The sequence below is a fragment of the Ursus arctos genome, unplaced genomic scaffold (genome assembly GCF_023065955.2).
Source record: "Ursus arctos isolate Adak ecotype North America unplaced genomic scaffold, UrsArc2.0 scaffold_24, whole genome shotgun sequence".
Taxonomy (NCBI): Eukaryota; Metazoa; Chordata; class Mammalia; order Carnivora; family Ursidae; genus Ursus; species Ursus arctos.
In genome coordinates this window covers 1,483,080-1,496,802 of record NW_026622919.1, presented here as the reverse complement: position 1 = coordinate 1,496,802, position 13,723 = coordinate 1,483,080, and the positions used below count along the sequence as shown (strand labels likewise).

The 13,723-nt window shown below is 53.4% G+C and overlaps 1 protein-coding gene across 2 annotated transcripts; it reads right to left on the bottom strand.

The window, feature by feature from the left end:
- Positions 1-9,977: 9,977 nt before the first annotated feature.
- On the bottom strand, positions 9,978-12,778 carry ACTG1 (actin gamma 1). 2 transcript variants are annotated; one of them, XM_026483907.4, is made up of 5 exons: positions 12,664-12,778; positions 11,919-12,287; positions 11,196-11,634; positions 10,934-11,115; positions 9,978-10,850 (listed from the first exon to the last, which is right to left on the bottom strand). In XM_026483907.4, exons 2-5 carry the CDS (start codon positions 12,279-12,281, stop codon positions 10,707-10,709), a joined length of 1,128 nt encoding a protein of 375 aa, XP_026339692.1. In that variant the 5' UTR covers positions 12,282-12,287; positions 12,664-12,778; the 3' UTR covers positions 9,978-10,706. The 2 variants fall into 2 exon arrangements, with proteins under 2 accessions (XP_026339692.1, XP_057174269.1); XM_057318286.1 differs by having other exon boundaries at positions 9,978-11,115; positions 12,664-12,772.
- Between the last annotated feature and the right edge of the window lie 945 nt (positions 12,779-13,723).

The following is a 13,723-nucleotide window of genomic DNA, read 5'->3' as shown; positions in this document are numbered from 1 at the left end:
TAAAATAAATTCGAAAGGATTGAAATTATATGGATTATGTTTTCTGACCTCTACAAAATTAAAGTAGAAATCAACAACAAAAAGATTCTGGAAAAATTTAAAATACTTGGAAGTAAACAACATATCCCTAAGTAATCCATGGATTAGAAAATGAATCACAAGGGAAATTAGGACATATTTTTAACCAAATGATATGGAAAACAATAGCTCAAAAATTTGGAGATGCAACCAGAACAGTTGCTAGAGGGTATATATATAGCTTTAAATGTGGATATTAAAAAATAATAAGGCTCCAAAATCAAGTGTATATGCTTCTATCTTAAGACAGAAAAAAAGAAGAGAAAATTAAACCCAAAAGAGAAGGAAGGACCAAGAAAATAGCAAAAATCAATGATATAGAAATGAATAAGTAATAGAGAAAAATCAATGAAGCCGAAAGCTAGCTCTTTGAAAACCTCAATAACTTTGATAAAGCTCCAGCCACACTGGTTTTATGGGCTGAACTGTGTTTCCAGAAAATTCATGTGTTGAAGCCCTAACCCCAAGGCTTAAACGTCAAATGCAAAACCATCAGACTTCTAGAAGAGACAGAGAAGGACATCTACAGGACCTCGGACGTGAGTTCCTGGATATAACACCAAAATCGTGGTCCACAAAAGAAAAAAGTGAGTTGGCCTTCATTAAACTTTAAAATTTTTACTCTGTGAAGGACACTGTTGAGAAAATGAAAAGATAAGTGATGGACTTAGAGAAAATATTTGTAAATCACACATCTGATAAAGGTCTTGCAGCCAGGAGATATAAAGATCTCTTAAAACTAATAATAAGGATACAACAACTCAGGGCGCCTGGGTGCTTCAGTTGGTTATTAGGCATCTTACCCTCGGTTTTGGCTCAGGTTGTGATCTCAGGGTTGTGAGATCGAGCCCCGTGTCAAGATCCGCACTCAGCACAGAGTCAGCCTGAGATTCTCTCTTCCTCCCCCTGTGCCCCTCCCCCCAGCTTGTGCACCTGCTCTCTCCCTCTCAAATAAATAAATAAATAAGTTAAATCTTTTAAAATTAAAAATTAAATTAAAAACCTGACATGTGAGTTCCTCAAATATACTAAAAACAGAATTATCATATATATAACCCTGAAATTCCACTTCTGGATTTTTACCCAAAAGAACTGAAAGCAGGGTCTTAAAGAGATATGAGCACACCGACATTCACAACACCCAGCAGTGAAGCAACCCGAGTGTCCGCCAACAAATGAATGGACAAACTAAATAGGGTCCTTCCATACATAGATTATTATTTATCCTTAAAAAGGAGGGAAATTCTTTTTTTTTTTTATTTATTTTTTTTTTTAATGATTTTTTATTATATTATGTTAGTCACCATACAGTACATCCCCGGTTTCCGATGTAAGGCTCGATGATTCATTAGTTGTGTATAACACCCAGTACACCATGCAATACGTGCCCTCCTTACTACCCATCACCGGTCTATCCCATTCCCCCACCCCCCTCCCCTCTGAAGTCCTCAGTTTGTTTCTCATAGTCCATAGTCTCTCATGTTTCATTCCCCCTTCTGATTACCCCCCTTTCTTTATCCCTTTCTTCCCCTACCGATCATCCTAGTTCTTATGTTCCATAGATGAGAGAAATCATATGATAGTTGTCTTTCTCTGCTTGACTTATTTCACTTAGCATTATCTCCTCCAGTGCTGTCCATGTTGTAGCAAATGTTGAGAACTCGTTCTTTCTGATAGCTGAGTAATATTCCATTGTATATATGGACCACAACTTCTTAATCCAGTCATCTGTTGAAGGGCATCTCGGCTCCTTCCACAATTTAGCTATTGTGGACATTGCTGCTATGAACATTGGGGTGCATATGGCCCTTCTCTTCACTACGTCTGTATCTTTGGGGTAAATACCCAGTAGTGCAATGGCTGGATCATAGGGTAGCTCAATTTTTAACTTTTTAAGGGACCTCCACACTGTTTTCCAGAGTGGCTGTACCAACTTGCATTCCCACCAACAATGTAGGAGGGATCCCCTTTCTCCACATCCTCTCCAACAATTGTTGTTTCTTGCCTTGTCTATTTTTGCCATTCTAACTGGCGTAAGGTGGTATCTCAGTGTGGTTTTGATTTGAATTTCCTTGATGGCTAATGATTTTGAACATTTTTTCATGTGTCTGTTAGCCATTTGTATGTCTTCATTGGAAAAGTGTCTGTTCATATCTTCTGCCCATTTTTTGATTTGTTTATTTGTTTCTCGTGTATTGAGTTTGAGAAGTTCTTTGTAGATCTTGGATACCAGTCCTTTATCTGTAGTGTCATTTGCAAATATATTCTCCCATTCCGTGGGCTGCCTCTTAGTTTTTCTGAGTGTTTCCTTGGCTGTGCAGAAACTTTTAATCTTGATGAAGTCCCATAAATTCATTTTATCTTTTGTTTCTCTTGCCTTTGGGGATGTGTCATGAAAAAGGTTGCTTTGGCCGATGTCGTAGAGGTTGCTGCCTATGTTCTCCTCTAGAATTTTGATGGATTAAAAGGAGGGAAATTCTAACACATGCTACAATATCGATGAAACCTGAAGACGTACCAAGTGAAATCGGCCATCACAAAAGGATACTGTACGAGGAGTCTCTAGAGGTCCCCGGAGTCGTCATTCAGAGAAACAGAAATGGATGGTGGGTGCCGGAGGGGGGTGTGGGGTTATTGTTTAATGGGGACGGAGTTTGAGTTTTTACAAAATGAAAGGAATTCCGAAGATCAGTTGTACCACCGTGTACTTAACACCACTGAACACTTCAAAGTGGTTATGATGGTAAATTCTGTGTTATGTGTATTTTATCACATTTTAAAAAATGAGAATACCAGATTGCTGGCAAGGAGTAGAGCCGCAGAAATGGTCTTTCATTGCTGGTAGGGATGCAAACTGGTACAGCCACTCTGGAAGATAATTTGGCAGTTTCCCACAGAGATAAAGATAACGTCGCCGTTCAATCCAGTGATTATGCCGCTGATATTTTACCCACCTGACTTGGAAGCTTCTGTCCACACAAAAACCTCCACAGAAATGTTTGTATTCCCTTCACTAGTAATCGCCAGAAGCTAGAAGCAAACTGAATGTCCTTAGTAGACGGACGGATAAACCAGGTGAGGGATGTCCGAGCACTGAGCACCGGGCAGCGATGAGAACGAGGGGCTGTTGAGCCGGCGGGACAGGTGACAGACCCGAGGTGCGTGTCGCTAAGCAGAACAGGCCCGTGTGCAAAGGCTGCGTGGTGTTGCGCCCACGGCTGTGGCTTCTGGAAGAGGCAAACATCGGAGAGTAAATGTAGGATGGTCGCCAGGTTTACGGGGGTGGGGTTCAGACGGCGGAGCGCGGAGCACTGTCATCACACCGTCCGTGCTGATGCGTGCGGGCACTAGGCGTTTGCGCAGACCCCGAGGTTTACAGCAGACGGCGGGAGCCATGCCCGAAGCCCCCAGACGGACCGGGTGGGGAGAGGGCGCTGAGCCGGTCGCTCGGGAGATGAGCGGGGTCTGTAAGATGAAGGGCAGAAGGAGCGTCCCAGGACCTGCATGGCAGTTGGTGAAGCAATTCGGAAGCCACGGCCCACGCGCTGGGATGCAGTGATTGAGGGGGTGGGTGCTGGGTGTTGGGGGTCAGGTTTCCCGCTGTTGGAGTGGGAGTGGACAGGAGCGAGGCGCAGGGTAGACGGGCCCGTGCGGCGTGGGTAGGGGACGTCCGCGGGAGCTCACGGCGGCTTCACAGGAGCACAGGGGGTCACATACAGACATGTGTGCGCGTGCCATCTCCTTGCCCCGCCACCAGAGAGGGCCGGCGGGCGAGGACCCCCCAGGGCCATGAGCCCACCCAGGCCCCGAACTGTGCTAAGGCCGTTCTCCAAGGAAAGGAAGGGGCAGAGGAACAGCGGACCGGCCTGAGGCGGGGAAGGCACCAGGGATCCTGCCATGCGGAAGAACCGGCCACATCCCTGCCACTGGGCCTGTTCAGAGAGATGCGGGAGCGCTCCCAGCCGCCAAGGATGGGGCCGTTAACACAACGAAGCAGGTCAAGTAGGAGTGGATCAGAATCCACCGTGTCTGTGGACACCGAGATGTCCACTGACGCAAGTACTTGACGGAACGAGTGGCCGGAGGGGAAGACTCGAGTCTCCCACACAGAGGGGGACATCGTTTCCGTCCAGCTCTCCGCTCAAGACGGCGAAGTGAAAGTAGAGCGTGACCCCCCCACCCCCGACCCCCGGAGTGTGGGCTCCACGTAGTGACGTCCCCACAGCTGGAGAGAATGACCACACCCCGGCCAGGGGTCAGAGTCCCATCCTTGGTGACAAGTCACATTGAGAGCAGGGACCTGACGTTCTGTGACGAGAAGGCCCTTCAGCTCCGTGGTCTTCCTCCCCAGACCCATCACCCAACATCAGACACGTCCTGACAGAGGGACGACCCCAGAACCTCCCTCCCCTGTCCCCCCAAGAATTGCCCGGCCCCCGAAACCAGAGATGGGAGAGACGGCTCAGCCCAGAGGCAGCCTGAGGAGTCGTGAGGACTGGGGCAGAAAGAGGGTGTGACAAGAAAACCAAGGAAACCTGAGCCAAGTGTGGACTTCGGTTCCCAGCAGCGAGCCCAGACTGGCTCCTGATTGGTGACCCGTGCAGAGCGCCGGCGGGACGCACGACACGGTGGAGTGGGGAGGGCTCTGTGCTGTCTTTGCAAGCTTTCCATAAACCTGAAACTCTTCCAAAATTGAAAGCTGATTAAAGAGAAAACAAAGGAAAGAAGGCAGAGAGAAGAAGAAACAGGGAAGGATGGGCTTTGCTCGGGGGGAGCATCGAACATTCCACGTAAATTTGTCTTTTCCTTTTCAAAGCACAGGGGAGAAAACAAAGGGTCTTCCTACGGTGCCCACAAGCTTTCCTTGGCACCAACGGGGATCGTTTTCCTTTACATTTTCCAAATCTTTTACCTTTGCACTCAGACACGATGTGTTCTTTTTTAAATACGGAAATTGATGCCTGTTTCCCAGAGGCAGAGTTCCCTCGTGATTTAGGCCGCGCAGGCCTCTAACATCGCGGGGTCTTTTCCTTATGAGGACGAGGACAGGGCTCTGACGAGGCCAGTGCAAGGTGAGCAGGGCCGGGCTCCCAGTGAGCGGCCAGGAATTACGGGGCTCTCGGTATCAGCACGGGGCCTCCTGCGTTGCTTCACCAGAGCCAGTGAGGCAGGCCGGCAGCGGAAAGCTGGCCCACCTCCAGGGCCCGTGCGGCCCCTCGTGTCCTGCTGGAGAGATGCCGCCCCCTGGAGCCAGCCCTCCTGGGCCCGGGGCGGGTGGGCGGGGGTGGACATGACATCCAAATCCCGAATTCCGCTGTCCTGGGCTCTACCCTCCTCGGGTGTCAGTTTGTCCTGAATACCTCCATGCCCTTGAAGCCCCCAGCCCCCCAACCCACCCCGTCCCGCCCAAGGTCACGTTTCGGCTCTGCTCCCTGAATCCGGAGCTTACGTGTCTTCTGAATGCTTTGTTTTACTGCCCTGGAGACAGGACCGAGTCCGCTGGCTCCGATACCGGACAGGTCCCGAGCACTTACTGCCTGGCAGGCGTGCGTGAGGGGGTGGGAGACCCTGGCGAGCCTACGGCAGTTGCCCTCAAAGGGCCTGTGGCACACCGGCTGGGGCGGCCCCTAGCAACAGCACCGTAAAGGGCAAGTACTTTGGTGTGTGGAGGGACTGGTCCCACGGCAGGCCGGTGGGAACCTGACGCGGGCTGCTGCCGTGCAGATGGGATGGGTTTCCCCAGAAAGTTAGCGTTGCCATGTGACCCGGGATTCCACCTCTTGGCAGGTGCCCACATGTATGAGAAGCAGACCCAAGGAGATATTTACCCACCCATGCTCCGGCAGCACGATCCACGGGAGCCAAGAGGTGGCAGCCACGCAGTGTCTGTCTGCGGATGGGCAGACAGACAAACTGCAGTCTACACCGAGACGAGACGGAGTTTCATTCCCCGAAGACATCCTGACGCCCGTTACAGCGTGATGAACCTGGAGGGTGCTGTGTGCAGTGGCAAAAGCAGACACAAGACAAGTGCTGCGTGGGTCCACCTCCACGAGATCCCAGAGTCATCAAATCCACAGACACATGGAATTTCTGGGTGTGCAAAACTGTAAAATTTTCGTGAGGTCCTTTTTGTCTATTTTTTTCTTTTGTCACCTCGTGACTTTGGTGTCACACCCAGGGGACCCCTGCCGAAGCCAATGCCGTGAGGCTCTCCTTCCCTGGTTTTCTAGGTCTTACATTTTGGCCCCCAGTCAGTATTGAGCTAATGCTTGTATATGGCGTGAGGTAAGGATCCAGCATCATTCTTTTGCATGTAGACATCCAGGTTCCAGCACCATTTGTTAAAAAGACTGTCCTTTCACTACTCAGAGGTCCTGGCCCCCTTGTTGCAAATCACTTGACCATACATATGAGGCTCTATTTCTGTTCGTTCTATTCCTGCGGTCTGTCTTTATGCCAGTACACACTGCTTTGATTACTATAGTTCTGCAGTAGATTTTGAAATCAGGAAGTGGGAATCCTCCAGTTTTGTTCTTCTTTTTCAAGGTTGTTTGGGGGCTATGAGATTCCATATGAATTTTAGGGTGGATTTTCTACTGTAAAAAGACATTAGTAAGACTTTTACAGGGATTGCACTGAATCTGTAGATCACTTTAGATAATATTGACACTTTAACAATATTGTTTAACAATTCGTGAATATGGGGTATTTCCACTTATATCTTTTAAAATTTCTTTTAGGAATGTTTAATATTCTTCATTGTACAACTCTTTCATCTCCTTGGTAAAGTTAATCCCATGTATTTTATCCTTTTTGATGCTATTATAAAAAGGATAAATTTTGTGTTATATATTTTATCACAGTTTTTTTTATTTTTTTAAGTATTTCTGTATTTATTTGTCAGAGAGAGAGAGAAAGAGCGAGCACAAGCAGGGGGAACAGCTGAGGGAGAAGCAGGCTCCCCGCTGAGCCAGGAGTCTGATGTGGGACTCGATTCCAGGACCCTGGGATCATGACCTGAGCCAAAGGCAGATGCTTAACCATCTGAGCCACCCAGGCACCCCTTATCACAGTTTTTTAAAAAAGATGGATGGATGGATGGATCCTAGATAGATAGGTAGGTAGGTAGGTAGGTAGATAGATCGATCGATCGATCGATCGATCGATCCTAAAGACCAGGAGGGAGACAAAAAACGCAAGCACCTACATGGTGGGGTAGGTGCACAGGAGGCAGACAGGCTGTGCAGGGACACCATGGATGGCCACACGGGTGGTACACGGCACAACTCCAGAGGGTACCACTCACATACACTATGATGCTGTATCAGGCAGGAGAGGCTCAATTACGCTGCATAACAAGTGACCCCACAATCTCATTGACTTCCAGCAATAAGGATTTCTTTCTTGCTCACCCTGTATGTCCATCCAGGTTGGCTCTGATGGCATCTCTCCAGCCTCCAGACTGATGGAGAAGCCTCTCTCTGGAATACTGTGGTCCCAGAGCGAGGGGAAAGAGAGCAGGGCCACTCCACACTGGTTCCTAAAGTTCCTCAAGCTATTTCATTATCTAAAACATGTTCCATGGCAGAACCCACAATCAATGGGGTGGGAGGTGTAACTCTCCAGAGGGGCACCCTCCTGCAAATGTGGAAGGACCCTTGGGAATCCTGCACCATGACAGGCCTCCCTGGAGGGCACCCCTAGGAGAGGCCCCCACCGGGAGCTGAAAGGGAGGGGAAGCTTCCTGCGGGAGAGAATAGCTGGCTGGCCACCAGTCGGTGGGGGCGAGGCTGCAGGCCAGCACAGCTGTGGGAGGCCGTGGGGGATCCACTGCAGCAGCAGCAGCTCCCGCGACTCTCAGATGGAAGCTCTCTGAGTTGGAGGTTTGCTGCCTCTGACCAGAAAAGGTCCTGGAAGCCAGTCTCTCACTCACGAGACCAGCCTTTCCAGTGGGAATCCTTGAAATGGTCTCTGTGTTCTACTAAAACACTGACCATATGAAATCAAAGGACCTTGGACTTGGAACTGCATCCGATAAACGCAATGTCCACCTCTTGCCTGGGGACACTGACTCCAGGTTGGAGCAGTTACTGACCACCTGCTGGGCGTGTGGACGCTCCTCACACCTCAGGAAGCCTGGGCACCCGCGAGCCTCCCGCTCCACTCAGGGCACATCCTTCACCCCTGCCTCACTGTCAGGACACCAGGGTAGCCCTGGGGAAGGGGAGCCTTGCGGGGGTGCACTGAGTCCCCAGGGGTATAAGACACTTCTCCAAGGAGGCAACCCCTCCAGAAGCTTCCATTCATCACACTGAGTGGTATTGAAGACATTAGCCTCTGACGTTTCATCTTCTGTCAGTTGTCCGCTCAGATGCTCTTTCTCACTCCTCTGCAGGTTTCCCTGTCTTAATGGTTCACAGGTCCTTGCATAGCCTGGAGATAAATCCCTGGTTCTCCACTTAGAAGATGCTGCGTCCCAAATACGTCTGCTGACTTTGTTGATGACGGTGTTCCCTTGAAGAGAGCTCCCTTTTCTTTTGTAGAAGCAGGTGGAACTATCCTTGTGTTGCTTTGGTTTGAGCAGGTGGTTTCAAAAGTCATCCCAAGCCCCATCTGCTTTCTCAAGGCTTAGCATCTTGGTGGACTCGGGGGTTCTGAGAAATGCTGACAGAGGTGGTTTGCTGGCTCAGGTGTCGGGGGGCCTGTGTCCTCACACCCATGGGGAGAAGCCATGACTCTCCTGTGGGGACAGTAGAGGGACTGGCCCACCGGCCCCAACACCAGGACGGGCGGTCCAGGATAGGGCTGACAGTGTGGCCACATTTCTTCTCCTGGTTCTTTAATGGAGGTGTTTTCCCCTGCTTTCCTACCCAACACACATGGAGCCCTCTCTCCTCTGCTGCTGGGATCCGTGCACTCTGCAGACCAGACCTCGTCCCAACTGAAGGTGGAAAGCCGCCCAGGGTAAGAAAGTAGTATGATCACTCCATACGTTCCCATGGGTGGTCCCAGGAGGGAAGGACAGGCCGAAGGCCAGGGCTTGGGAGGGCTCACTCTCCACAGCCTTCAGTCATGTGCTCTCGGGTCTCCGTGCTTCAAGCCTAACAGAGCCCCCTCCCCAACCAACCAAGATGGGATGTAGGAAGCAACGTCCTCCCCAATGATGAAATACGCTTCCCAGCAGCAAAGGCAAAAAAGGGTCCGTCAGACAGTGGAATCTTTAACCATTTCAAAAAGAAGTACTTCCAAATCCCTAAGCTTTTTCAATCAAGTTAAGAAATCTTACTTCCTTTAAGTGGCTGGGTGGCTCTGCTTCCAGCTCAGGTCTCAGGGTTGTGGGATCAAGCCTCTGCTGAATATTCTCTCGCCCTCTGCCCCCCACCCACAACATGCACCCTCTCAAAACAAAAACTTCTTTGACCCAACCTGTAAATAAGTCAATTTGGGTATTTGTCAAAGCTGCATAACTCTGGGCCACCACTAGAAGCACTGAACCTGAGGCCCAGGGGCCCAAACAAGGATGTTTTGAAGGGCAAGTCGGTCATGCTCATACCACTGGTGACCGGGTCCCTTGGTTCAGAGACCCAGTGATTTCATCAACTTCATGGCCGCTCCATTGCACTTGTGGAAGCAACCCCAAAGTCCCAGTACAACTCGCACGTGGAGAGCACCCACCCTGTGCGGCTCCAGGAGCTTCCCTGCACCATATCCCTCCATGTGCCCAAGACGGCTCCCCCTCCCCGGCTTCTAGTCTCAGAGCAGCCGCACAGAATCCTTTACACAAGTCCCCCTACATGGGAGAGGGGCTCCCCAGTTGACTGCACAGTCCCAGGCTGCTCACTAGACCTGATGCGTACACCAAGCCCCCCACCCCTCCAAACACAAGCCACCGCACGTTACTGCAGCACTTTATTTTCCTCACACAATGACGCGTTGCTGGGGCCTAATGTTCTCACATGACAGTAGAAAACCAAAATTTTGTTGTCATCTCTTAAAGAATTGAGAATTGTGTACAAAAACCTTACATAAATTAAAAGGATGAATAAATTTACAGTTGTAAATGCAAACCGTTTTCCAACTCAAGGCAATTAACAACCCACGGTGTTCTGGCAGGAAAACATCGGGTAAGAAAGGAAAGTGGGTCCTAAGGCTCGGACCTTCCCAACCCTGTCAGACCGGCAAGACAGAAATGACAACTGGTTCAGGACTCTTGCCAACCTCTAGAGAAATCCAGGAATAGGCAGCTCTTACACATTAATACCCTGCACAGATCAGAACCTCACGGTCTTGCAGATTCTCAAGTCAACGGATTTCTCTTCCATAAACGTGTTCTCGACCTCAGCCACGAACTGACCGAGCCGCGTGTGCTAAGGGTTTAAATCAAAGATATGTACAGGGTATTAAACATACACCAAGGGAACAGTTAACTTGGATACAAGGTCAAGATCAGCAACAAGTTCTACGATCCAGTGCTGATATCAGATACAAGCTTCAAGGACAGATTTCTTTTCAAAGGCTTATTCCAGTTTCACGAGGCGAGCATGAGGCGTCTACATCTGCCAGGGCAAACTTCGACTCCGGAATTCACTCACGCAGCCAAGGCTACGCATCTGCCCGCAGTCCGTTTAGAAGCATTTGCGGTGGACGATGGAGGGGCCCGACTCGTCATACTCCTGCTTGCTGATCCACATCTGCTGGAAGGTGGACAGTGAGGCCAGGATGGAGCCCCCGATCCACACCGAGTACTTGCGCTCAGGAGGAGCGATGATCTGTGAACAACAACGCGGCGTTTAGCCCACTGCCCAGTCTTAACAGCGAGGCCTCGGAGCCCCACCCAGAGCCCCGGACTCACCTTGATCTTCATCGTGCTGGGCGCCAGGGCTGTGATCTCCTTCTGCATCCTGTCGGCGATGCCGGGGTACATGGTGGTCCCACCGGACAGCACCGTGTTGGCGTAGAGGTCCTTGCGGATGTCGACGTCACACTTCATGATGGAGTTGAAAGTGGTCTCGTGGATACCACAGGACTCCATCCCTAAGAGACAAAGCTCTCCGTCAGGGCACACGCCCCTTGGAGGCCACAAGCAGCACCGCCCTCCCCAGCCCAACACCTACCCAAGAAGGAGGGCTGGAAGAGCGCCTCTGGGCAGCGGAACCGCTCGTTGCCGATGGTGATCACCTGCCCGTCGGGCAGCTCATAGCTCTTCTCCAGGGAGGAGGACGATGCGGCCGTGGCCATCTCCTGCTCGAAGTCCAGGGCGACGTAGCACAGCTTCTCTTTGATGTCACGCACGATTTCCCGCTCGGCGGTGGTGGTGAAGCTGTAGCCACGCTCCGTGAGGATCTTCATGAGGTAGTCCGTCAGGTCCCGGCCAGCCAGGTCCAGACGCAGGATGGCGTGGGGCAGGGCGTACCCCTCGTAGATGGGCACAGTGTGGGTGACCCCGTCCCCAGAGTCCATGACAATACCAGTGGTGCGGCCAGAGGCGTACAGGGACAGCACGGCCTGGATGGCCACATACATGGCTGGGGTGTTGAAGGTCTCGAACATGATCTGGAGAAAAGGCAACAGGCTCCTTAGTCAGAGGCAGGGACGCAGAGCCACCCCATGCTCACACACTGCATGCTGGCATGCCACAAATGTGATGTGTAGAGAAAAGAAAAGGTTGCAGGCAGAAACACAAATAAGAAACCTTGAGACTTCAGGGAGGAAATGCCAGGAGAGGAACAGAACCCTGGAAATATCGAAAGAAATACTTGAATTTCAGAAAATAAAGCTGAGCAGAACATGGCTTAACGAAAACAGATGGGCAGCCAACCCATGGGGGCAGAACTTACCTGAGTCATCTTCTCACGGTTGGCCTTGGGGTTCAGGGGGGCCTCGGTCAGCAGCACGGGGTGCTCCTCGGGGGCCACGCGCAGCTCGTTGTAGAAGGTATGGTGCCAGATCTTCTCCATGTCGTCCCAGTTGGTGACGATGCCGTGCTCGATGGGGTACTTGAGGGTCAGGATGCCGCGCTTGCTCTGGGCCTCGTCGCCCACGTACGAGTCCTTCTGGCCCATACCCACCATCACGCCCTGGTGTCGGGGTCGCCCGACGATGGACGGAAACACGGCTCGGGGGGCGTCATCCCCAGCAAAGCCCGCCTTGCACATGCCGGAGCCATTGTCGATAACGAGCGCGGCGATCTCCTCTTCCATTGCGGTCTGCGTTAACACCCGTCCGGTCAGACGAGCCCCGGTACAGAAGGTCCGCCTCCCCCCCGCCGCCCCCGAGTCCGGCAGGGGAGTAACCGCCCGGAACCAGGCCTGGGTCTTTCTCAGGACGCCCCCCACTCGCGGGCGGCGGCGCCGCCACCGGGACTCTCCGCACTGCGGCCCGGCCCCGCCCCGGGGGGCCCCCCCACCCAGATTCCGCCACCCCCCACTCCGCACCCGCCGTGCACCGGCCGTCCACCCCGCCTAGGCCCGGCCCCGCCGATCCCGGGGCCGTGTGGCCGGGTCCCTCGGGCAGGAGGCGTGGTGCGGACCGCAGCACCGGGTTGGAGGACCAGGGCCCGGGGTGCACAGACCGGCCTCTTACCGGTGGAGGCGGCGGTAGTGGACGCGAAAGACGAGCGGCGGGAGAACGCGGTGCGCGGGCCGGCTGCGGCGAGTGAGACCGAGCGCGGCCTCCCCCGCCGGTATTTAAGCGAAGCGGGACGCGCGCGCGGGCCGGCGGCGCGCGCGGCCCCAGAACATGTCCATATATGGCGATCTTTCCGAACGCCGGACGCCCATTGGCTCGCCCGGCCGGGACACGTGGGTCCCCGCGCCCGGCCCCGCCCCCCTCCCGCACCGCCCCCAACGGCCCCGCCCGCGCCGCCCCCGCGCGCTCCGGACCCCACGCGCGAGACCCCGCGCGGACCCGCGCGCGGGCAGGGGTGGCGGGTGCCCCCCGGGGGTCGCGGGCAGGGCTGCGGGTCCGAATGGCCAGCCCCGCCCCGGGACTGCTGCGCTGTGGGGGAGGGCCCGGCTGCACCCCGAAACTGCCTGGCCCAGGGCTCGGCCGCGCCCCAAGCCGGGGTGTGTCCCCGCGGCCCGGCCCCACGGATGAGGGGCTTTGCCCCCGCGTGCCCCCTGCGAGCTGCACCCCGAGGCTCAGCAGGGAGCGTGGGCTGCCAAGGCCGACGCTGGGCTGGGGGAGGGGCGGGCCGGGGGGTCCCTGCAGGTCGCCCTTGCGGCGCTCTGGGTCCCGTGGCCCTGAGGAGCCCCGAGGAGTCGTGACCTCGTCTCCGTGACGAGTGCTAGGAGCCGCCTGTCCCCCATCGCGGCCCACCACCGCGCAGGTCCTTCCGCCGGAGGAGGGGGCGCCCTGCCTGGGGTCCCTGGCGGTACGGAGACAGGCTTCATTCTAGCCACCGCCGAGGCTTCCTGCCTCTCAAATGGCAGGCCTGATTGTCCCCAGAAGCGGGCTCCACTCGGGGTTTGGGGCCACCCCCCCATCCACTGGGGAGGGGCTTTGTTTTGTTTTGAGCTCCTGTGCGCATTGTAAGGAAACTGAGGCAGGAAAGGGAAGTTTTGACTGCCCGGACGGTCGACTCTACCCTAGAGTTGGTGGGCACCGTCTTCTCTGCTTAGGGTACTAGAGAGAGCCAGGGTGG